Source organism: Semicossyphus pulcher, unplaced genomic scaffold, assembly GCF_022749685.1.
Source record: "Semicossyphus pulcher isolate SPU_LCO1_2020_fin unplaced genomic scaffold, fSemPul1.0.p SCAF_8, whole genome shotgun sequence".
Lineage (NCBI taxonomy): Eukaryota > Metazoa > Chordata > Actinopteri > Labriformes > Labridae > Semicossyphus > Semicossyphus pulcher.
The window spans coordinates 24,170,540-24,195,200 of NW_027211759.1; the positions used below are offsets into that span (position 1 = coordinate 24,170,540).

The window sequence follows — 24,661 nt, forward strand, 5'->3', positions numbered from 1 at the left end:
GCGTCTTAATGTCAAAGTCAAACTTCATCTTCAAGTTTGTTTCAACCTATATTTTCAATAAGGGGATATTAACCACTCTGATAATTCGATAATGGACTTAAAGGTTAATCTGGTATTTTTAAATCATTTTTAAATACATTTTGGGATCAAAATTACCTTTTGGTTAAATAGTAAGATCCTTTTTCGAAGCCAAAAACAGCCATTATATCTACAACATGGGAGTTGCTGGTCTGCCTTTTTTCAGTTAGTATGTTTTTTTTTATTGTGTTGTGTTGTGTTTGTTGGATCTGAACTAACCATTTACAACACCAAAGTCGCACAATAACACAAACAAACTTACTGACCAAGGCAGCAGAAGACCAGTAACTCCTGTGTTCTAAAACGTAAAATTACTGTTTTGTCAATGGAGTCTGGTGGCTAGAAAGGGAGCTGTGGCTGCTTTTACTTTAAAAGAAAGCATCTTACTCAAACAAAAAGGTCAATCTTTGTAGAGATCATTTCAGTACTGTTAGACTTTTAGGGGCAAAAACAAGGGCTTTTAGTGGACTTTCTTGATCCAGCACATTTGCCCCCAAGAAATATGTCGCAAATATTAAAGGCTTCTCCGTGGCTGCCAGTTGAGGAAATCTACTGCACCATTTTAAAACATTTTGTACCTATGAGCTATATAGACCCAAAAACATGACGGTAAGTAGGGCCCAGGTTAAAAACAACCAGATTTCACCTTTTAATGTATTTTAAGAATTCTCTTTTCATTCCAAAAGCTTGCTTGTTTTTAGGTTAGCAGGAAACCTTCCTTCACATGTTACATTTACAAACATGTCTCTTACAACCTCGTGCTCTTTGGGCTCCTTCGCTATTTCTGAAAAAAAAAACATGGCAACTATACAAAGAATAGAAATGGATTGATTTCATGAAAGACTTGAAAAGACAACCACTTCAGGTGCCTCTGTTACAGACCTGATGTAAAGATTAATTTAAACTGCCTGTGGACTAAATGGATAGTAACACTATTTTCAGTTAGCTGAATAACAAAGTAGCAACCAGCAGCAGAAACTACATTCATGTCGGTCCTTTAAAGCAATATTGTAATAATGGAATGACCTTCTATGTGCTGTGTTACCTCCTCGCAGTGCAGAATAATCTCCAAGAACATTCAGTCCAGTTTTATTAGTCACTGTTTTTTTATTAAGTTATTACAATGCTAAGTTCTCTTTTTAAGAGTAAATCTCTGTGTTGTAAACAGCAAAAAGGGCTTCAGATGTACATGTGTGTAATAAAGTCCTCTGTGCATTATGTAAATAAAATGTAGAAGTTTTTTACAAAGCTGGGTATCAACAGTTTTTTACACTTTACCTGTTAAATCTGAACCGTTTGCAGGTATAACAACAGGAACATGCTTCTCTTTGGTGTAAAGTTTAACAACATTAGAACAGATAAAGAACATCAGTCCGCAGCTCTTCAGAGAAAGTCCATCTCTGGGCTGTGGCTGTGAGGCTCGAGCTGCACAGAGAGGGCTGCTGCCACCTCTGGGTCCAGGTCTGCACACAGAGACTCCAGCTGGACAGAAGAGTTTTAGTGAGGTGTTGTTAATAGAAAACCTTATCAGGAGGCACAATACAGATGTGTACGATGTGTGCGTGTGTTGGTTACCTGTCTGAGCTGGCTGGAGGACAGACCAGTCCCAGACGTCTGTGAGATCACTCTCAGGACAAACTGCTTGGCCTGCCTCAGAATCTGAGAGGGCTCCACCTGACAAATAAATCAATAGATTTTATTTCAGAATAATGTCACAGGTATAATTGACAACATCAATGCACTGATATTAACCAGCATCTGGGGCTCAGTCACCTGATGATCAGAGGGTTCAGTGTTTGTTGTGAGTGTGTTTCCTTCCAGGAAAAGCTGCAGCAGACTGATGTAGCAGAGGACGGCAGTATGGAGGAACCCTGGACAGCACACAGCTCTCTGTTGCAGCTCAGCACTCTGCTGGAGCAGCAGGCTAAAACACACAGACACATTTAAGAAAATGTACAGTTATTTTTAACCTTGACTAGAAGGTTCAAAACATATAGGAATTTGCATCAGTAGATCGCCTCAACCATCAGCCTTGACACTGCTGCGATGGCTACAATATAATGATTGGGGGCAAAAGCGCCCGATCAAAGTACATCTATTAAAAGTTATTCTAAGTGTAAGTGTATTAACATTATGGAAATGATCTCCTTGTTTGTGTGACAGTTTTTTAAAAGGTTATTTAGTATCTGATGCAATACTTAGGTAACACACAATAACTCCTGTGTTCTGCATGATTTCATGACGAAAAGGGAAGAGAAGAGAAAAGAAGAGAAGAGCATGTAACTTTTTTTCAGTCGACTCCAAAAATATACATAAAAAGGTCTAGACAGGAACTCCATAAATACACTGTGTAACTGCAATACAAATGTACAAAGGACTATTTTAAGGACTGAATCACATACATATGTAGGTCTACTTTGCACTTTCTAGTTATAAATTATTTCATCCAGTTCAATTCCTTTGTGTTTTTTTGCAAACATCAGGCACTTTCATAATTTCCTATTCCTATTGTTCGTTTTGGTTTTTGAAAGTCTATTGGCTCACAGATGACCTTGTGAGTTTAACGACAGGCAGTATCCAAAGTGACTCTATAGGTGGAAATATAAAGTTCTTAAAAACAAACAAACCTGTAGAAGGCCCAAGGCATCAATCGGCTAAACTCATCTGATGTCACCATGGTAACCAATTGGTAAACACCTTGATCTGGAGCTGGGAAAACAATTTAGCCGAATGATTTGATAATGCAAACATATACGCAAGACATGACAGTGCCACTAACATATCCAAATAATTACTACAAGGCAAAAAGACTGATGTATAAAACCAGCTGAGTTTTGAGCATTAGAGGTGGAATTACTGTTTAATTTGAAGATGAGCAGCCAGTCTGCAGAGTCCACCAACACACGCAGAAGATCTGTGCATAAAGTCCTGGCTCTCTGAGGGCTCTTCTCCTGCAGAAATAATCACAGACAGATCATTACACAGAGACTCCCTCATGCTGGAGTAGAATCAGCTGAAAAAGAGTGTGTTTAAAGGATACAGTGCCATACAGAAGATTCTGAGGCCAATGAAGCAGGAGAACACACTTTTATTACCGTCTTTATTCTTCTTCCACTCTCAAAAAACCCTCAACGGATCATCATTTTACAGCTGCCAAAACACATGTCTTGGGCTTGGTCATATTGTTTATGTGTTCTGTTTGACACTAAAACTAAAAGAACTAAAAGAAGTGTGAATTGCTTAAATGAATGTACCATAATAGTTCAATGTTTTGGAAAATATGCTTTTTCACTTTGTTGAGAAGAGTGATACCACTCCTCATGCCAGGGCACTAAATATAAGTCTTGTTAGCGAAGCATAAAAACTGGAAACAGACGAAGCAAATAACTAGACTATGTCCAAAAGGAACAGCCAGGACAAGCACCTTCAAATATCGCAAATGAGCATGTATAGCATAGCGAAGCTAACCGTCCCTGTTTGTTAGGACTTTACATGTATAAGACAGATGTGAGAGTGACTTCTCATTCAACTATAAGCAAGAAAGCTAACAAGCACATTTTACAGATTCAAGCTATTCCTTCAAAAACAAGGACATTACTAACACTCTGATTAAGAGAGAAATAAAAGTGCAGTGGCATACGCTTCAATTCCTAAATCTCAATTACTTTGATATTAAATGTTGCCAAACTTGTGCTCCTTCCTGTGCTATGTAGTTATTCTAAACAACTGTAGTTCTCTACATGGCCTGTGTGCAACAAAGGAGTGCTGCATAACCAAAAAGGTCATATGTGAGTGCACATGCTGCTTATTACTTAAAGACGGACTTCTCTATTCCAATTCTTTTACTACATCTAAGGTAAACCTGAACATAACCTGTTGGAGGATATCATCTGAGTCAGTTACCTGAGGATACAGGAGGGCTGACAGATAGTCGTTCACACACAGGAAAAACAGAAAAACCAGCACCTGGAAGAACAAATAACACAGCGGCAGGTAAATACATGAAAAGTGGAAAACATAAAGGTGGAAACGTTTATTAAATCATGTTGCAAAACAATAACAGTGACAAAGTTGTTGGCAATTAATTTCTGCAAGCAATTGTCAAACAATAACTACAAAGAACAAGATCAGGCAAGTAAAACTGAGAACCTTAGACATTAAATGTTGAGACATAAAATGGTGTGCAAGTTCAAATACAAGAAAACATTATTGTTTGGAAAAACAATATACTCCTCTGAAATGTGCAATTCTTTAGACAACAGAAGCACTAATGAGTCTTTTGGTTGACAGACAAAGTCAGATCCCAAATTGAAACCTTCACTCGGCTTGTTTTCTCTAACCAATAATCTAAACAGGCGTCCTCTGAATTATTGAACATACATTGATATATATATTAATATATATATTTAAAGGGAAAGCAGCAAACCTACAGCTGAGAAGCTGGAACCATAAAAAGTTTGCTTAAATGCTCACTGACTTAAGTGACTATAAATATAGTTGTCAATTAATTTTCTATCAATCAATCAAATCAACTAAATGCTGAAATTGTACTTGTATGTACTATTGAGTAGTTTAGAAGTTATTTAGAAAAAAAAACATCTCTTCATATATTTTGTGTGCAAAAATGTTCCTTTTATAAATTAACCAAAGTTTACAGCTAAAGGTGGTGGAGTAAAGGTAGACAGTAGCATGGAGTCAAGCACTGTACTGTAGTGAATTCATTTAATTAATTCACCACTGATTATCATTATCATGTTTTTTTTTATTTTTTTTATTTACTACTGTTTATGGAATAGAGATGAATACAGGTGTGTTGTGTTCAGGTGTGTGAGAAGTGAGCCAATAGTATCTGTCTATTGCGGTAAAGATGTAGTATTGATGAGAGATCGCTATGAGATCACTACACCACCATAAGTGGGTGCGATTACCTGTATGAATTAAACAATGTTCCTTTTGTTAGCCTTATACCAACTGCAACTTTTAAAATAAACACACAGTGGTTTGTTTTAGCCGACTTTAGGTGGAGACGTGGTTCTTTATTCTCACCTGTTGGTTCTGTGTGCCCCTCTGTGATCGCAGTGTATTCAGAGCAGCACTGAAGCCCTGCATGTCACTACCACAGCCTCGCCAAACACAGCGCAGGCTGGCAGCCAGCAGAAGAGCTGCAGCTTGAGGTACTGGTGACAAGGACAGGCCCGTCTCGAAACTGAACACCACACACAATTATAAATCATGTTAAGGGAACCAACTGATTAAAAACACCACAAAGAGTTGACACAGGAAGCAATTTGCCAGTTCTTTATATCCCTTACACTCACAGTAACTGGTTTTAACTGTGGCATGAATGAGTTTGATGCCTGTTTCAGAAATGATGAATTGTAAGAATGAGGTTTGGTACCTGGAGGCCCATTTGTGACAGTGAGTGAGGAGCTGCAGCTGCTCAGGGAAAGGCTCTCCATCATACAGACGACGCCAAGAGGACAACAGCACTGGAGACAGACGATCCCACCAGTGCTACACACACACAAAGTCTGTATTAGTACTGTATCATGAATTTCCTACTCTTATCAGCTTGTCATATCTGGAGAAATGTCCTTTTGGGGCTAATGCCAATATATACATTTAAAACCTTTATTGGACAATATGTCGTACATCCCTAAAATGACCTTTAATTTTACTAGTTACATCTTTTTACTTATTTTAGATTTACCTTTTTCACAACAAACATGTAAATTGGACACTGTTCGTAGGACTGTAGGACAGGAAATGAGTTCAGTATTGGTATGAAGAACAAACAGTACCACTGCGGAGACCAGGAGCAGAGGACAGTGTAGACTGATCCGGGACCAGACTTTGTTGACTTCCTCCCTTGAGTGTTCACAGCGTACACTGGCACATAACACACCCTGTAGAAGAAACACAGACAGGACACTCACTCTTTGATTTTTCCATAGAGAAAACAAATCTTTTTGCAAGAAGTGCATCTATGATTTGATCTATGTTTGGATTTGATAAAGAGATTCTCACTCTCAGGAGGTGTGATGTCAGATGGAAGGACAGCAAGCCGGCTGGAGAACAAACCTGCCTCTGTGGCATGAACAGAAGAATGTGAGCACTCTAAATTGTTCTAAAAAAGATATTTCTCACACACAATGTTTGCAAAGCTGATCAGAATTGGGGTTGAATGTTTTAAAATCCACATTGATAAAAACATCAGCAGCACACCTGATGCTGGTTGACATGTTCTATCAGCTTGTTACAGTCCAGAGTCGTCCTCCCTCCTTCAGTCTTTACTTGAACCACTAACACAGCTGGAAGAGCCAGCAGCACTCTGCAACAAACACAGACAGTTTTCAGGGCCTATACAATAAATGATAGAGATGATCTGCATGATATATATGTACATATATGTATGTGTGTGTGTGTGTGTGTACCTGTTCCATGTGTTCAGTGTTTGTTGCAGACCGAGCTTGGTGCTGACGCTCAGTGAAGCGGAGGTTCCTGGGGAGGAACATCTCTGACCCACCAACTCAAACAGGAAGTCACACACATCAGCTCTTCCTCTACGACTGCCAGAGAGGTCGGTAACTTCCATCTCATAGACAAGCTCCTACACACACACACACACACACACACACACACACACACACACACACACACACACACGTTTAAGACCACAACATCACAGTATTTACTTGTGTTAGCCGAAATGAAGTCACACACACACACACACACACACACACACACACACACACACACACACACACACACACACACACACACACACACACACACACACACACACACACACACACACACACACACACACAGTACATATGCAGTGTAACACACCTGTAATCTAGACAGGATGTCTGGCAGACAGGTTCCTGTTTCTGACACTCTGTGATCTAGTTTTTCCTGGCTCTGGTTGCTGTGGACAAAAAATGCATAACGAAGTTATGAAGTGAAGTCTTTCACTACAGATAAAGCTAAAGCTTTTTTATTTCCTTACTATAGTTAAAATGCTTTTATTTAAACCAGACAGAGCTTTCACATCGCTCTCTTCACAGTCACCGGACTCAGGAGTTGCTTGTGTACTGCTGCGTCGATAAATGAGTTTTTGTATTTTTATGGATCTGAGCTGCTGAGGGCATAGCCATCAGAGTGAGTGTGAATGTGTTTTTTTAGATCCTGGTGGGCAGACTGGCACTTTGCATAACAGCCTCTGCCATCAGTGCATGATTGTGTGTGTGAAAGACTGAATAACATGTAGTGTAAAAACGCTATGAGTGACCGGAAGACTAGAAAAAGCTTAAGTTACCATTTAGTGGACATACTTTGGGCACATTTTCCCCCAAAGATTATGTTGCAGGCATTGCAGCCTGTTTCATGCCTGCATACTGGAGTCATCTGCTGGAGGACTTCCAAAACATTGTCTATTAGGCATTTAAGTCCAGTAGGGCCTACAGGGCTTAAATGCCTAATTTAGAAACACCAGAATTCTCAGTTTGAGATTGAGCCAATGCACTTTGACTTGAGCAGACTTTTTAAGTAACCTGATGATCACTGTAAAGTTCACCTTGTAAACTTAACAGTATGCTTCATATGCGTTAGGTGTCTTTCAATCTGACCTCTCTACAAAAAAGCTTTTTGTTGTTGTTGTTTCCTTTTTGGAGGGTTTCTTTGACACTTAGACTTGTATAAAAAACAATCTGCATTCAGCTTCACCACAGAAAGAAATCTATTACAACTTAATGTCATTTATTTATGTGCAATTCGAGAACTAATTATATATCACATTCAGTTTTTTTCATGAACATATACACCCACCTAAAGTGCTGCTGGTCCATGATGGCATTTAGCAGATGAGAGCAGAGGTTCTTCATGTCTCCTCCACAGCCTCCCTGCTCCTCCGGACGGGGCAGGTAGTGCTCCAAGCAGACCCACTGCTGGTATTCCTGACTTTATACACAAACACAAAGAGTTATCGTTTGAAGTCTGTCTAATGACATGAAACATGAAAGTGTGATTTCTGCCTCACCGTTCTGGGTCTGACAGAGCGTCTTCACTTCTTTGTACTTGGAGCTCGTTTGCCAGCCACTCTGAGAACAACAACTTGAGAAACAATAAGATCAATCCATCAATGTGTTTCATTCAACATACTAATGAAGGTAACAAAGCTACTGATTTGTCTCGATTGTTAACTAAACATAATTTTCTGCACTTGCAACTGCATCTACCTGATACTTTGGTATGTGTTCTAGCTGACAGAAAGCAGGGTGCCTCCACAGCTGCCAGGCAGTCTTCCTCCAGGTGCTGTTGGTGGTTGTGGCACTGCTCCACAGGCCGAGCAGGTCCTCCTCCCGGTGCTCACTCACTGGAGCTCCAGCAGTGATGGGTGTTCCTCTGACTTCAGGCAAAAGTCTTGGGATGAGGTACAGAAGCTAAAAAGAAACACAGTTATATGTAAAGTTTACATATGACTGGCCGATATTGATATTGGGAAACTCAAGTGAATATTTTTTACACCCCTAATATACAGTAATATATGAAGATACCTTCTTATAGAGGCTGTTGGGGATGTATTCCTGCTGTTCTTGCTGAGGCAGCGCGTCTCCTCTGCAGATCCCATAACACACAGCTGCAACACACAACCTGGACAGCAACAAGAAGACTGTGAGTCAATGTAGCAACCAGGCCTGATGCCAACACAAGGCAGTCCAACTTCATGACATAAATTTAACAGACATTGTATGTAATGAGTGGTTTGTAACCTCACCTGACACAGAAGAGCATGTTAGCGTGTGTGCTGCAGACCAGCGCAGAGCTCAGAGCTTCTCCAACAGGTACTGGCTTAGGCAGGATGGGCGGGACCAGCTGAACCAGAGGACTGTGGGACATGGAGGCGTGCAGATGAACCACTAGTGCTGCTAGACCGAGTAAGTGTGCTGCGCTCAGCGACGACCCCTTTTTGACAGAAGAGAAAAGCTGGTAAGATTGTGTAGCTGTTTGAAGTCTGAAAATTATAACAAAAGCAATCCAGGGATGAAACAGAGAGCGTTACAGATACCAGTTGAAAGACAGGTGTACCTGGTTATGAAATAGGTCCCAGAGTCTGTGTAAGAGGCTGGAGAGGAGCTGCGAGTTACTGAGCAGCACGCTGACAAACCTGGAGGCCCACAGGCTCTGTCTACAGAGAGAAGAGTATCAGCAAAAAGACAGAGGTGATCTCATGACACACACTGAATCTGTATCATGTTCACAGACTTGTGCACAAACCTGGGCACTGGGTATCTACCATATAACCTACAGTAGCTAAAGACAGGGAAGCTTAGTTATGTACAGCTGTGGACTCACTTATTCGGAGGCTTTGCTCTTGAAGTGTTTAACATGCACTGGCAGAAGTTTCTCAGGAGCTTGTTCACGACCTGAAGATGTGAGGGACAGACTCATAAAGAATGCACATTATAACTGATGAACTTAGAGACAAATAAAATAGTAAAACAGGCAGTATAACATAAGAAACCTAAGACAGCTAATTCCATCAGTGCATACTTTAACGTGGAGCTCAGGAGACAGAGGAGTGTTTATGTGAAGATCAATGACCGTCTGCTCGATCGACTCATCGGGACGGCCAGGAAAGATGACACTCAGAGTGTGCGAGATCCTGGACAGCTGAGCGGATATCTCTGAGGATAAATGAAGAACATGAAGTGTGGAAAAGGTGTTGCAATGCAGAGTTGCTTTTTCTGAGGTTTCTGTAGATGTGCTACATGACTGAACAGACTGTAGAAGAAACTGAAGATACAAAACTTCCACAGATTAGTTTGATCCGCTGTATGTAAATAGCCGGCGTAATCTTCAAGAGCACCAACAACTAGACATAGGAAACACTCTCTTTGCTCACATCTATGGTGAACTTTGACCAAAAATTAGCTTAAATACACATGCAGCTGTAATTGTGCAGCATTATCATTCAATGGAGGTTGTGTCTGTGTCTCAGATTTTCTTTTAGCTGTTTTTGGTCTCCAGAAGTATTGGCAGGGTGAAGACTTATAAAGCTTTGGGCGTTCTTATGTATTTGTAATAAGTTTACAATCAAGTTCAGCAAAAACAGTGACATCTGCTGGCCTATAAAGTTACTGCAGGCCTTTAGGACAGGATGACGCACGACCACACCTCGCTGATATAAATAGTAACCCTAACCCGTGCGATGTTGAGTGTCATCAACATCAAATCATGAAATGTCTTCCCTGACGACAGAATATCAAGCATGTGAGTGTGTGTGTTGTTTGTATCTACTGTCTTGATATCTGCCTACCTCCATCATCTCCTTTAACTACCAGCTGTGTGAACTCCTGCAGCTGAATCTTCAGGACCTCCAGAGGATCATCATGAGAGTCCAAACAAACCGCACTATCTGAAAACAAAACATGTCAGAACACAAAACAGTTGAAATGCAACAAATCTGTGACTCAATATGTTGGTATGGTTTTCTACCAGTGCAAGATAGGCAGCAGCAGCCATGATGTCTTTGTTCTTTGTTTGCTTGCTTGTTTTTTGGGAATATAAACCACAAGAAACGCACAGATTTGAATGTACAACAGACTTCTTTTGCTTGCATTTACCACATCCCCATGGTGCATCAGTGGCACTTTGATCATGTTTGATATATTGTTAGTTTTGACTTTTCGGACAAATGGCCATATACACAGTAAAAATGTGGTTGACAAAGACCATGCGGTAAAAAGAAAGAGGCGTTACAAACACAAAGGTCAACAGAAGAAAGACTAATTTATAGCTAATATTCAAGCCTCAGTATTTGTTGTTGTTTATCTCACACCATTACAGCTCCTGTGAGGAGTTTTTCACTGGTTAAATACGCCAACATCAACCATTTTTTAAAGTTAAGTGTGTGTTTTGGTTAGTGGAAGTGGCTACTGCAGCACAACTCACTGATCTCTACTGCGCAGACTCTGGCTCCAAATGACGTCACATCACAAGATGGCAGCGCCTATCACAGGGGCTATTTTTGCTTCAATTTTGTACAATGAGAGCAGATGGAGAAGCGTCGTCCATCTACATATACGGTCATTGGTTAGTGATAAATAATAATAATTTATAAATAATAAATGTACCCATAACTATTAAATATCTTCATAACAATTTAACAATACCAGGAGCCTGAATCTAAAGAAGCTAAATTCAACCATCTTTCATTTCATTTTTTTTGCACCTTGAATTTTCTCACTGACACATTAAAGCCCCTGTGAGGAGTTTTTTGCTGGTTATTTATATATTATTTCTATATAGTAATTTTTAATGCCTGGAACTGCTGGCGGGAGATAGGTGTCAGACGAAGCGATTAACTCCATGTTGCCTTTGTTTACATTTTCCAGGGCAAACATTTAAAGTGAGTGATACATATGTTAAAGAAAGCAGATGAGATTTTTTTGTTATTGCACATCGCAGATTAGCAGGCCTCTCAATGCAGCCATATACAGTATAATATTAGCGTGCTGTGCCACTCTGGGTTAATTCAGATGAACCTGTCATTCATTTTCATATTTTCAGTACCTTCTTTACTACAGCCAGGCCGATATAAAACAGATCGTTTCAGGTATTTGTTTGTGTGCTCATATAGGGACTGGCATAGCAAAAACAGCTTAGGCTACGAAAGCTGCAGTGCATGGCAGCGGTTTACATGCTTCATACTTGTCCTTATACAAATAAACATTCAATAAATAAATGTTTCAAATGTACTGTTTTGCATGTGTTTGATTCACCAGTTATACAATTAGAGGAAAGTGTGTACTTGAAAAAGAAACAACAACAAAAATAAATATATGATGGTTATCCTGTGTGTAAGTTAAAAGAAATACTCACTGTCCTGCTGCCTCTGTTTCTGGCACGCCTCCACATAAGATGCATACTGTGGAGCAGGGATCTTATCTGCTCTGAACACAGAGAAGAAACATTAAAAACACATAAGAGTAAAAATATTAAGTTAATCATACGTTACTATTTTATTGGTTAAGTGTAACATTTACAATCTGATCTTATCAGACCCACACCCACAACCAAAATTGGAATGTAAATACATTTAAAGGGCGATAAAAAGAATTTAAGGGCGCATACGTCCCAATTTAACCAGAGGTCTACGGTTGGCTCCCTTTGTTATGGTTGCAACTCTTGATTTTCATCGCTTCTGTGTGCTGCTTGTGATTTTTGCCATGAATGTCGCCACAGACACCCTGTCCATAAAAATACTATATACTGCAAATGCAAAGGCTTTCATCAGTGGGCCATAGGCTCAATCACCATTGTGTTACCTCATTCGGCGATAGATAGTGTCTTAAATGAAAATCTTCGAGATGATTACTTTAAATACAGTATTTAGAACTTGTTTCTATACATATGATGTAAAGAGACTTGGTAACACTTTAACCTTCTGATAATAACTCACTTTTTCAGAGCTTCTATGAAGCTCATCCGAGCGTCAGCTTTCACCGGAAGCTGGAAGTGAAAGAAAGGTGAACTTCTGCATGTATTGTGAAGATCAACAGCTGAGAATGTGTGCATCAAATTAAGTATTATAGAAAAGTGTCTCACCACTCTCGGTGTCAGCAGCGCAGGGAGGAATCTTGTCAGGAAATAAGGCCTACGGAAAATACTGTGAGAGGACAGAGGGGTCAATAATCTGTCCTTTAGCTGGTCGTTAAATTTGAATTTTTTGATTTTTAAAAGGACCCTGATATACTTTGATGTACTCTGAAATCTGCTGCTGAATTATTACCTGGCCTCCATGACCGTGGCAGAGATTTTTCCGGTGCTCTCAAACAGAGACACTGCCTTCTCTACATCCTGGGCAGCCGGGCACTGAAGCAGCAAACACACAAACATCATACTGTTATACTGTTAATTATAGTGTCTAAAACATACAGTGGGTTTGTTCGAGTAAAAACATTTTTCCCATTTTGCTTAATTAAAACCTTTAGTGGTGTTGCAACTTCAGGAACACTATTGGAGCCAGAACAGAAAAATGTAAAGATAGTGGCAGTAGCTGTAGACTTGGCTTGGGAAAAAGGTTGGCCTGTTCTAGTCAGCATGGATCAGTCAGTATGGAGTGCACACTGGCAGCTGGATGGTACCCGAACACCTCCTGGGCATTACCACGATTACCTTTAGCAGAGCTCCCTCTCTCTTCTATCTCGACTATGTTGCGCCACCCTCACTCTGACAAATCGTTCATTAATTGATGTGTGTGTAAAGGTCCTGTTTGAGCATGTGTGTATTTAATTTGTATAAAATAATAACTGAGTGGAAAAACTGAACTACCCCATTAATAAAATATGATATCTTCTTCTTCTACTTGCAAGGACGCCCACAGCTGATTTGTACATGCATAAACTAGAAATGATGAAGCACTAACAAATGTTCAAAAGGTGTCATAACACAAATAAACCACTGGGTGTCACTGTTACCTGCACTGACGCTTCACCTGCACCAGAAACATCTTCATATAAACCCATCTCCTCCACTGATTCCTGCATGGGTACAAGACATTCCCAGGTTTACTGTTTCAATATGAAAAATGATAATAAATACAGCATGCAGTAATGATGTAGGAATAATGGATTGAGGATATATGCCTTCATGTAGGACCTTTTAACCTGCTCTTACCTTGAGGTCGGCCAGTCTGGTCTTCGCCAGGGAGACGTACTCCATCAGTAGGCTGCGGTGTTTCACAGGTACATATGGAGGGTGAAGGATGTGAATCTATCCGGTGAGTGTGACAGGAAGGTGTTAGAAATCACAGCTGCTGATTATAACTTCATAACACTTTTGGTGCAGTTTTTTATATAATCATCGACATTTCAACATGCCTACTTCTGAATCCTGTCTCTTTTTTCTACTTAAGTTTCTAATTTTCATTTAGTGACTATTAAAGGCTTATCTTTAAAACCTGTAAAATTGTGTAAAATGTGTCTGATACAAATGCAGAGAGTCACCTTGAGGTACTGTGGGGGCTCAAAGGGCACCAAGTCTGAAAGGAACTTCAGCAGAAACACCAGAGATTTCTTACTGACTGCATGATGGCCACTGCCTCCACCGAATGACATCTGAAAAGGTAGAAAAGCATCATGCTAGCAGTAAAAACAATTAACTTATGGAGCAACAAGAAGCACTCAGATCTCTGGAGCGTCATTTGTGACAAGAAAACACTGCAACAACAGAAATAAGAAAATATATGTAGGGATCGTGATCTATTGAAATTGTCTTCAAAAATTAACTACGTCAAATGGCAGCCAGTGCCGCTCACCTCTGACACAGAGTAAATGATGCAGAATCATTATTATTAAAGTGCACAGTTATTCAACCTTACACAGGGTGTCCACAAGAAGGCCTGGAGAAGAAGTGTTTTTTTTGTGTGCATTGTATTGTATCTAATTCACACTCCATGTATCCACTGATTGTGTAATCCCAGCATACAGTTACATTTACATTCTTGAAACTTGATGAGCCCGACAGTAGTTGCATTTATGTTGCACTTTTCAGTTTATTTGTGTTGAAAAAAGGCTGTAAATTGAATGATTTGAAGAGGGAATATTTTCCTCTTATACTACCCTGCCACACGCTGGTCATATTGGTTGACTATTATACTGTTGTGTTCTGTGATGTTGACATGTTGTGATGTTTTGTTTCGTCTCAGGTCAAAACTGCACCATTTTTTACTGAAGAAATTTGAGTGGTTGAAAAATTACATATTTCTTAGTTTGTCATGTAGGGGTGGTGGTGGGTCCTGAGGCAGTAGAGAACCACAGGTCTAGGCAATGATTCATCTTTTTCACCAAGGTGATTAAAAACATTGGCCCCTGTATTTGACTTTTTCTTTTGGTCTATGACTAATAGGTAGAAAAATTGCTCCAGTAGATTGCTTTAACCCACAGCCAAGAACCAGCCTGTAATGGTTGATTGTGTGATTAACCAATCTACTCTACTACCAATCTTAAAGGAGAGCGATGTAAAGGCTGTTTCTGTTTTCAAAAAGGCATCTTACTCTTTAAAAAAAAGTATCTCTCTGCAGGGATCCTTTCTGTAATGTGGTCAAGTACTAAGAATTACAATGCGACCCCGTTAGTGGCAAAAATCACTTTCAGTGGGCATACTTTGATAAGTCGCATTTCCCCCTGTACCTATAAAGTCCTTTAGATCCCAAAATATGTAAAAATAGGATTTAGGTTTAAAAACCTGAATAATCCTTTAATTTCAGCAGCAATAATCCAAACATATCGGCAAACTATTAGCTGGTGTTTAAAAGACAGTAGTAAACCTTGAACCAGTCGCTGTAGGAGGAGAATATGCCGGGCCCCTCCAGCGCTCCCTGTCGGGCCAAAAGGAAGGCAGTTATCATGTTCTCCAAGTCGTAGCCTTCAAATGCAGCGGTCAGCAGTCTGGACAGCAGCTCTGACAGAGGCAGATATGACAAGCCTGTTAGGAGAGTTTGGATTTATACCTGGGACAATTGATCCAATAAAACATGTACATGTGAGTACCTCTCAAGCTAGACTGGGCACAGGGGTTATAAACCAGCAGAGTGGACAGGAAGCACAGGACGTGTTTCCAGTTAACCTCGTGGGTTTCCAAAACCTGCTGCAGGCGACTCAACAACTGCTCCACACTGAAGATCACAGCCAACTGTTAGGGAAAAACAGCATCAATACAGATGTTTACAGGAGACCAAATATTAAGTGTGATCTAAACAAACAAGAATCAGAACACAGCAGCTGCCTGTCAGACTGACGACAAGCTAGTTGTTGCTGCTAAGAACATCATTACAGATAAATCAATACTTGTACAACTTTGTTATTGGCTGAAGCGATACACCCGACACATTAGGTGATTCAAAACCACATGATAAATGTCTTTATTTTGGGTTATATAAATTTGGGTAATTTGGTCAGATCGTGCTTGGTTAACACATCATTGGGTTTTGCACAAACAAACAAAACCAGCTCAAGTGCAAGCTCTCATTAAAACAAAAGGGAGACGTACAAAAGTTTCTTGACCCTTGATCTTTGACTTTTGGGTTCCAAGGTGCATAAACCGTCTTAAGAATGTAAAAAGTCATTTTAATCTTTGGAAATTTGACTATAAGACATATTTACCTTACGGAAAAGAGAGGTCAACAACCGGCTGACTTTTGCAAAGGTCCACTCATTCTGCTGAGTGATGGCATCAGACACTGAGGACAAATGTTACAGTTATTACACTTTATACACATTATCAATAGAAAGGAAACATGTATTGTATATAAGGATACTTATTTATAAGTTTTCCCAAACTAGAAATGTCTGACCCCAGTTTAAGTTCTTACATATTAGTGTAGTAGATTAGTGTTTTAAGTAGCGTATAACTTGTCTTTTACCTGTTAGTCGAGGCTTGTAGGTCAGAGTGTGTGTGAGGGAGTGTGTGAAGAAACGCTGCAGGGAATCCACTGATGCTGACACGCCACACATTGAAGCATCAAATATCTGAATCCTGCACAAAACACAGGACAGAGGAGGAAACAGAGACGTTTATATCATACATGCTCTCAGTGCTGTTTACATTAGATAAAATACATAATCTAGAATCCAAAAATGTTGAAACCTTTGTATAAAATTTTAGGGATAAAAATGTATTTTTGTAGGAAGAGCATCATTTACTTTCATGCTGTGACCACAGAGTCTTCAATTATTTCCACAGCCAGTGCTTTATATTTATATATGTGAGACTCGTGCACAGAGTTTCTGTATGAGTGGCATCTTTATTCGACTACCTACATTTTGAAATGAACACGTTACTGCTGCTGACAGAGACAGGTGGCTGTGACTCAGTGTGAAGCCTGCAGGTAGTTACAGTAAGTGTTATATTGATTTAAGCAAACACGGTCTGATCGCAGGTGCCAGGTGCTCCGCTTCAGCATTTCAGGACCAGACAAGCACCAGGAATTTTTACACTCCAGTGTGAAAAAAGAAAAAAAAATCATCATTCAGTCAGCTGCCGTCCTGTTGGACTAAAGTGCTCTGGTGCTGGTGAGAGTAGCAGACTGGCAACAAGCCTGCACAGAGAACCTGGTAAGAGACACCTTTAGTTTAGAAGCCTTGGGTCTGTCATTTTGACAGACATGATCTTGGTTTTGTTTTAACCACACTGATCATATTTGGAAGAGAGAGAGACATATTGCTCCTCCTTTATAGCAATTGTTGCAACATGTCAAACGCAACGAGCCTCGCCCTGAAGCATTCCTGTTTTATCGTCTTTTTTTTACTCAAGATGGGACCAAAAAGCAGGAAAGTAATGTTCTTTATACTAACTAGCTTTCAACAAAATAGTTTTAGAAGTAAAAGTTTTAGATGAACCTAGAAATAAACAGAATCAAATGTTGCCTCTTTAAATCGCAATATGTCTGTTTCGTGCTGTCAGTGTGCACAGGTCTTTTTTTTAAAGACAGAGACCTTGACTTCCACAACATTAAGATTTATAAATTAAAAAACCAAATAACCATCGCTCAGGTCCAGGTCCTGCAGACTGAAGATTCAGACTCTCTCCAGCAGTGTCTAGAAGCCCTGGAGAGGACAGACACAAAAACAATGAAATGTTAAACAGCAAGACAAAAAAAGGAAAGCACTAAAATAATACTTAAAGTTAAGGAGGTAGAAAATAGCTTTCAGGTTCCTGAGGTGTGAATAAAAGTGGTTTCATAAATATTTCATGAACACAGGGCGGGCTTGGTGGGACAGGGCCACGTAGACTCACAGAAGAGCATGTCGTCCAGCACAGAGCAGCAGAGCAGGGAGGTCCTCCGGTCTGCAGCCGCTGCATCATTAGTCTGCTCAAAGGCAGTTCCCACCAAGACTCCAACCACAGCTGAAATACAGAAGATCTTTGGTCGGAAGCAGCCATAGAAGCAGCAACAATATAGTAAATGTAGTGTATTAGTTGACGTCTGGCTTTTGTAGGAAAACAAAGGTTTGATGTGAACTGAATTGGTTGAACAGTATCAAATGGATCCTTCACCTCCTAAAGGCTCAATCTGAGATGGATCCGTAATCACTCCTATTCTCATTTTGATCAGGATCAGGTCTACCAAATCTAAAGCAGCTGTGTGTCGGGTCTAGTACATAAACAGTTTTGTAATAGACCACTTCTTGATAAATGATTGAGCACACGTTTCCATGAAGTACAACTAGTCAAGCAACAGTGAACTGTGTCCTTACTCGACAAAACTTTCTGTTGAACCTGTCTGGTCTCCTCTTCTTCCTGAGGAAGTGTACAGCTGCACAGAGACTTCAACTGGGACCCCAACCACAGCCTCACTCCTTCATCACTGAAAGGAGAAATAGAAACAAGAGGGCAGAACTGAGTGAAAGGTTAAAGTTCAAGCGGGACCCATGCTTTTCTTTTATCATGTCCTTCTTTGTTGTGCGTTTACATTTGATCTGTGAACTGAACTCAGTGTACAATTTACGGACTCTTATTACGTCCACAGAGGGGCGCTGTAACAACAAAATCAGGGCCAATACCGATGTTTAATACAACAATTTTGCAGATGCCAATGTTTTTTTCAATAACCCTCTCAAGTATCCCTAAACAAAACAGTCAAGTGTGAGTGTGTCTTTTGTTGCGAGTTCAGAAAAGTTCTTAATTTGTTGTATTGAATGATATTAATAAGCCATTCAAGTACTTTGTTTTCTTTTGTTTTCTTATCCTTTAATTAACCACAAAGTTATTCTTAATTTTTTCTTCAATTTTTCTCTCCTTTTTTGCAGCTTCCCACATTTCAATTAGAAAACCAGGAAGTGAGCTTATATTTGATCATGTGATATATATTCTAATAATAATTAGGAACTTATTAACTTATTAAATATTACATGCTTGAATCAAATTTTATTTGTGAACCTTCCCACTTAGAGATTTTTGAAAATTTGTGAAAAAGCAATAATTTGAGCATTATCTAACTTTCAACATAAAGTCTGTAGATCTGTTTAAATTTCACAACTATATATTCTGTGTCTAGTAAAATGAAATCCTGCTTATTAAGTGTTTGCAGAAGAAAAACTACTCTGAAGTGGTGATATGGTCTCTTTTGTTTGGTTATCTCACACATTTAACAGCCGCATGATATTCATCCATATGTGCTCTATACTAGCTTCACAGCAGCTGACTGAACTGGATGCCCAACAAGAGAAACAAACACAATTTGCCCAAAACTACTGCTAACATGGAAAACTATTTCTTACCTCTCTAGAATGAACTTCAGAGTAAAGACGTTGTAAACATGAAGTTGGTATACCACCTCCAGGTTCGGAAGCCTCTGCAAAAACACACCATTAAATATGTCATTACTATGTGAGAAAGCCAAGCTTCTTACTGAGGCAGTTTAGATCAGTAAAGAAATAAAAACAGCATGTGAAAACTCTCCTTCATATTTCAAAATAATTTTCCACTGTGTTTTTCCATTGACTCATAAGCATCAGAATTAAAAAAATATGAGAAGTAAACACCTGAGCTCTTCTGTACTCCTGCCAGAGGAGTTTGGGGCAGAGGGCTCCCTGTGACAGCAGTTCTTTACAGGCCTCCAGCAGGACACACAGCTGGGTCTGGAGAGGACAGAATTTATACTTATAGTGAGGGGATTTTATATTTGACATGCAGTGTGTGTGAACTAGAATCCCGCAGTAATGAAAGACAAGCTAAGGGTGGAGACTTGTGCAGCATAACTGTAGTTCAACAATGTTAAACCACAGACGAAACAAACTGCCAACAGATCTGCTGCACAGATGTGGGGCAGCAACTGCTATCAGCAGGCAGGACTGTTCTAACAGTAGAGAAGCAGAAGCAGAAACGCTACCTCACTGTGCGTTTGACACTACCATGGCAACAAAGGAGCACACACAGTAAATAACACAATGGATAGTATACTAAAGGTGTAAATGAAACTTTATACTAACAACCATGTCACTTTCGTTGTAAAAATCTATATTTATATTAGCCATTTATCTTATAATGGAGTCCACAGAGCTCAAGTTCTGATCAGAAGAAATATAAAAAGCTCATGAATCTTCAAATTAGTCGAAATTTTGAGGTAACACCCAGTGGGATGAGATAATAAAGTTTTGAAATCATTGTTATTCCGTCCAGGTACATGGTGGGTAGTAATTGATCTGTAATTCATTCAATACTATTATATGACTATATATTTGTTTTATATATCCCTCCACTGGCTCTCAGTTGCCAGTCTCATCAAATTCGAAGCCTGTTGCTCGCTTACAAACAGCAACAAAACGGCTCCTGCCCACGTGAACGTCCTCATCCAGGCCTACACTCCCTCCCGCCTACTACGCTCTGCCAATGAAAGGCGCCTGGTTCTCCCATCACAACAGGGCCAAAGTCGCTAACTAGACTCTTCTCCTCAGTAGCCCCCGGTGGTGGAACGAGTTACCAAGCTCCATTCGGTCTGCAGAGTCCCTTTTCACCTTTAAGAAGCTAAAGACCCAGCTCTTTCATGAACACCTCTGCACTTAATTATATTTTTTATTTGTATTTATTTGTTTATTCTCAGGAACAATGCACATTAATCAACATCATTGTAAAAGTGCCAGTGTTAGCCAAAAGGCTATTTTTTCAACTGCTGTCCATCGGCCTGAGGTAAAGTTGAACAGGCTAAAAAAGCTCGGGAGAGTAAGGCAGCATCATGTGAGTCAAGTGGGACTTATAAACAACAATAAATACAGGACAATATTAAACAGACAGTCAGCACTAGCAGTTAAAACATGACACATAAGGTCACATTACAAAAGACATGGCATAAGCAGACAAGCAGCGTTAATTGTTAAAAACATGACAACATAAAATCACACTGCATTAGAGAAGACAGGCAAGAACATAGAGCGAGAGCAGTATGTTGATGCTATTGATGATGATGACATTAAGGAAGTTGCTGATGTTGATTATGATATTCATGATGATGATGATGACTATATTGACCTTGTTGATGATCATAAAACAAAAAAAAACGCCCTGCGCACTTCCTGCGGCACCAGTGTCCGGTTGCACTTGAAGCTGTTTGTTGGCACTTACTGACTTTGTTCCCTCCTGTCTTGATCGTTGTTTGTGTTGTCTTAACTCTCAGATGTACGTAGCTTTGAACAAAAGCGTCTGCTAAATGAAATTGTAACATTGTAATACTTTTTGTTTCTCCCTTTCTGAGGCAGTCACTTCACAAGCCACAACTTCTCTATCTCCTTAGTTTATTACATCGTGGGAGAATAGATAGTGCCTAATTCAAAAGAAGACTTGTGATACAAGCAAACTTGTTTATAGTCCAACTATGACAACTGCAACTTTTTCAGAATACATCAGCTGTCATTTGACAACAGCTTGAAAATGGAGTTGAACTTGAGAGACGACATATAGGATCGGCTTGTTATCTGCACTCTTATCTGTTTTTATCAGATTTTAAAAAAGCTTAACTGATGTTTGATGACAGCCGATGGGTTCCAGGACTTCATTTCGGCCAATGTGTCTCACCTATTTTGCTCTCCACATGGACTGTAATCTTGTTTTATATGCGCATATCCAGTTGTAGAGATTACCCTGGACAACCTAAATCAATTAACACAATGTACTTAATAAATGACTTGTTTCTTGTGAGTTATTTTTACATTTGCATGAGGGCATTGCCACAAAGAAATATATCACAAAATCAACCTTTCAGATACTCACTCGCTGAGAGGAACAGAGCAGCTCTCTCCTCTTGTCCTCCTCTTTCACTTCCTCGTTTCCAGTGATCTCCATCAGCCTCTCCAGCACCATCTTCACTGACAGCACCGCCACCGGGACACCCAGCTGCGAGGCCTTACGCCTCAGCTCACTCACTGTACATAGCACACACAATGAGTGCTGTAGTAATTAGCACGTACTTCCAAGTCAAAGTAACATGATGTCATGATGTACGGTTGAGACATCGTATCAAACACTTACCCAGCAGTGAACCTGTGATGGCAGCTGAGGTGCCTTCTGACTCTTCCTGTCTCTGCTTTCCATTCTGAGATTGTAAAATGTTGCACAGATCTGGATTCTACAAACAATATTAAAAGATAAAGTAAAGATTAATTAATAACATACTACAACTCCTGAGTAAATCTGAATGTGAGGCAGATTTCTTTGGAAGCCATTCTACTGGTCCTCATACCTGTTTCACTTAATCTCATAGTTTACATGCTGTAAAATGGCCATAAGAGCTGCATACATCCATTCTTTCTACTATAGCATTACACATTTCCTTTTTATTTAGAGCCACAGAGTAGTATAAAATATAACTATTATTATTATTACTATTATCATGGTTCATTGTTTGTGCTTTGTGCACTCACTCACCCCGACCTCCCTGAGCAGACTGCTGAGGCTCTGTTGCTGCTCCAACAGCTGGATTGCTGCCTCCTGCAGCCGCTGACCATCATCCTGCTTCGGCCTCTTCACCACACGACCAGCTGGGAATACAAAGAAGGAAAACATTTGTCATTCATATGGACAAAGCTGCAGTGACATTATTGTAAAATATAAATATAAATAAAAATAATGTCCAACTTAAACCATGATACAAATACTTCTTACTTTAATTGAAAAGACGCGTTAACAGAAATGTCTCTCTTTAAAGTTTCACATCACACTACTGCAGCTTGGTAAAGTTGGTAATCATATCTTCATTAATGGCCGGACATAGTTAATTATACGTCACAATCCATCAGTTACGCTACAAACGTCAGTCAGACTGTAGACTGTCTGCAGACAATACGAACATAATCGTAGTGCCATATACAAGGACATTGGGTGTGCCTCTTTTCTCTTGAGTCTATTATTGGAGTGAATGCTGGAGGCAATCATTATCTAAGACTATTCATGCTTCATCTCAATAACTTAAACTCGGCTGTCAACTCACCGATAAGGCTCGACAGAGTCCTTTTCTGAGAGACCGAGTCACACGTTGCAGTCAGTGACATTTCGCTTCGTTTGAATGTTTGAAAACGCTTCAGGAAAAATGCGACGTTTTAGACTATTTCAATTAAAACTTTTACGTTTCTCTTTTAAATATATTGTGTTAATCACTGCATTCGCATTTTTTCAGCCAAGAGCAGCACTGTTTTGGCTCAGTTCATCCTCCATGTTTCCCCTCGCGCTCTTCTTTCTGATTGGACCGTCTGCAGCCAATCAAAATAGGCCATTAGGTTGTGGGACAAACAGAAAGTATCACGGAGTTTTAAAGGCCTCGTCAGTTGGGGTTTTTGTAGATGCTTGTTTAAAAACTTCAAATGCAGATGATCAGTTTCTGTCTTGGATAACTGTGTAACATAAAAACCCATGCATCTATGCCTTTGTGACACAACATTAACTTAACAGAGTTAGTCATGGAAATAAGTAGCAGATCAATTTCCTCAGACAAGCAGGATAAACGGGTATGTTGGAAAGGGCATCTGTCTTTCTCTCCTTTTGTTAGCACACAGGATCTTCGCCTTCAGGTGTTTACCATCAGCATTGACTGACTGTTAGTATGCAGCAGTCATTTACAAGTCTTTGATGCTCGCACAACCTTTATTCGTGAAGTTAGCCTTTAGTCGTTGGAGCACATGAATAATCACAACGATACATTCTTTAAATATATTCTTCCGCTATGTACTATTCCCTTATATGTCAAATAACTGAAAAGATTTTGTACACTCAGCTTCTGAGCTTTGGAGATGTTGTATGCCTGAAATGTTCCCAGTGAACTTAAAAATCATCAATAATCAAAAGTTGTCTTTTATCTCTCTGGGTTATTTAACAGTATTTTAAAAACGACAAGGTTTTTAGATCTAATTAATTCTCTTTGTTTTTTTGAGAAAAATAGTAACGTAAAAAGTACGCTCTGTGACTCTGGGAAATACAGGGAGCTCCACTCGAACTTGCAGAGCAGCATTGTGTGCACCTTGAAATCAGCTGAGGGAATCATTGTGGAACAGGTTTTGAAACCCAATTCTAAACTTCTGTTGTGTCGCCTACTTCCCCTCCTTTTAAACACAGCTATAGACAATAGAGGCAGCAGATTACACTATACCAGAGTCTTTGCCCTATTTCTATCTTCCTGGGTTGTGTTTTTCTGTTTCTTTTCCGTGATTTTATTGTATCTTGTTAGTCTTTGTCAGATGAGACAATATGTATGTATGTATGTATGTATGTGAAATGTAAATCTGTAACATAACTAGTAACGATAGTTGTCAGACGATTTCAGAAGGCAACGTAAAGTAAGAGAAATAATAGCCAAGTTAAATCACAAGTACCCTGACATTGTACTGTAGTTGAGTATATGTACTCTGTGGACTCTGCTGTTTTGAAGTGTGGTGATAGAAGCTATAACTTTTTATTTCTGTCTCCAACTTTTTGATCATCTCTATTTCAATTTTATGTCGCATAGGCGGACAACATTAATGATGGGTGTGTACTGTATTAAGGATGTGGGTTATTAAAGGAAAGGTGTGACTGTAAGACGCATCCCTTTTTA

The 24,661-nt window shown here is 39.6% G+C and overlaps 1 protein-coding gene across 1 annotated transcript; it reads right to left on the reverse strand.

Moving 5' to 3' along the window:
* Positions 1 to 1,171: 1,171 nt before the first annotated feature.
* On the reverse strand, positions 1,172 to 23,126 carry LOC138613139 (Fanconi anemia group A protein-like). The gene is made up of 42 exons (XM_069686742.1): positions 23,066 to 23,126; positions 22,504 to 22,616; positions 22,108 to 22,204; positions 21,850 to 22,001; positions 19,629 to 19,724; positions 19,365 to 19,438; positions 18,342 to 18,451; positions 17,881 to 17,991; positions 17,627 to 17,690; positions 16,508 to 16,620; positions 16,248 to 16,324; positions 15,636 to 15,777; positions 15,413 to 15,546; positions 14,091 to 14,201; positions 13,762 to 13,857; positions 13,563 to 13,625; positions 12,875 to 12,957; positions 12,691 to 12,751; positions 12,545 to 12,594; positions 11,965 to 12,035; positions 10,400 to 10,498; positions 9,634 to 9,767; positions 9,436 to 9,506; positions 9,169 to 9,268; positions 8,858 to 9,045; positions 8,637 to 8,733; positions 8,319 to 8,522; positions 8,120 to 8,193; positions 7,913 to 8,040; positions 6,931 to 7,010; positions 6,513 to 6,688; positions 6,304 to 6,409; positions 6,106 to 6,165; positions 5,880 to 5,984; positions 5,477 to 5,592; positions 5,125 to 5,284; positions 3,982 to 4,044; positions 2,936 to 3,029; positions 2,706 to 2,781; positions 1,852 to 2,002; positions 1,654 to 1,752; positions 1,172 to 1,560 (listed from the first exon to the last, which is right to left on the reverse strand). The coding sequence occupies exons 1-42, from the start codon at positions 23,124 to 23,126 to the stop codon at positions 1,462 to 1,464; spliced, it is 4,359 nt and encodes a 1,452-aa protein (XP_069542843.1). The 3' UTR covers positions 1,172 to 1,461.
* Between the last annotated feature and the right edge of the window lie 1,535 nt (positions 23,127 to 24,661).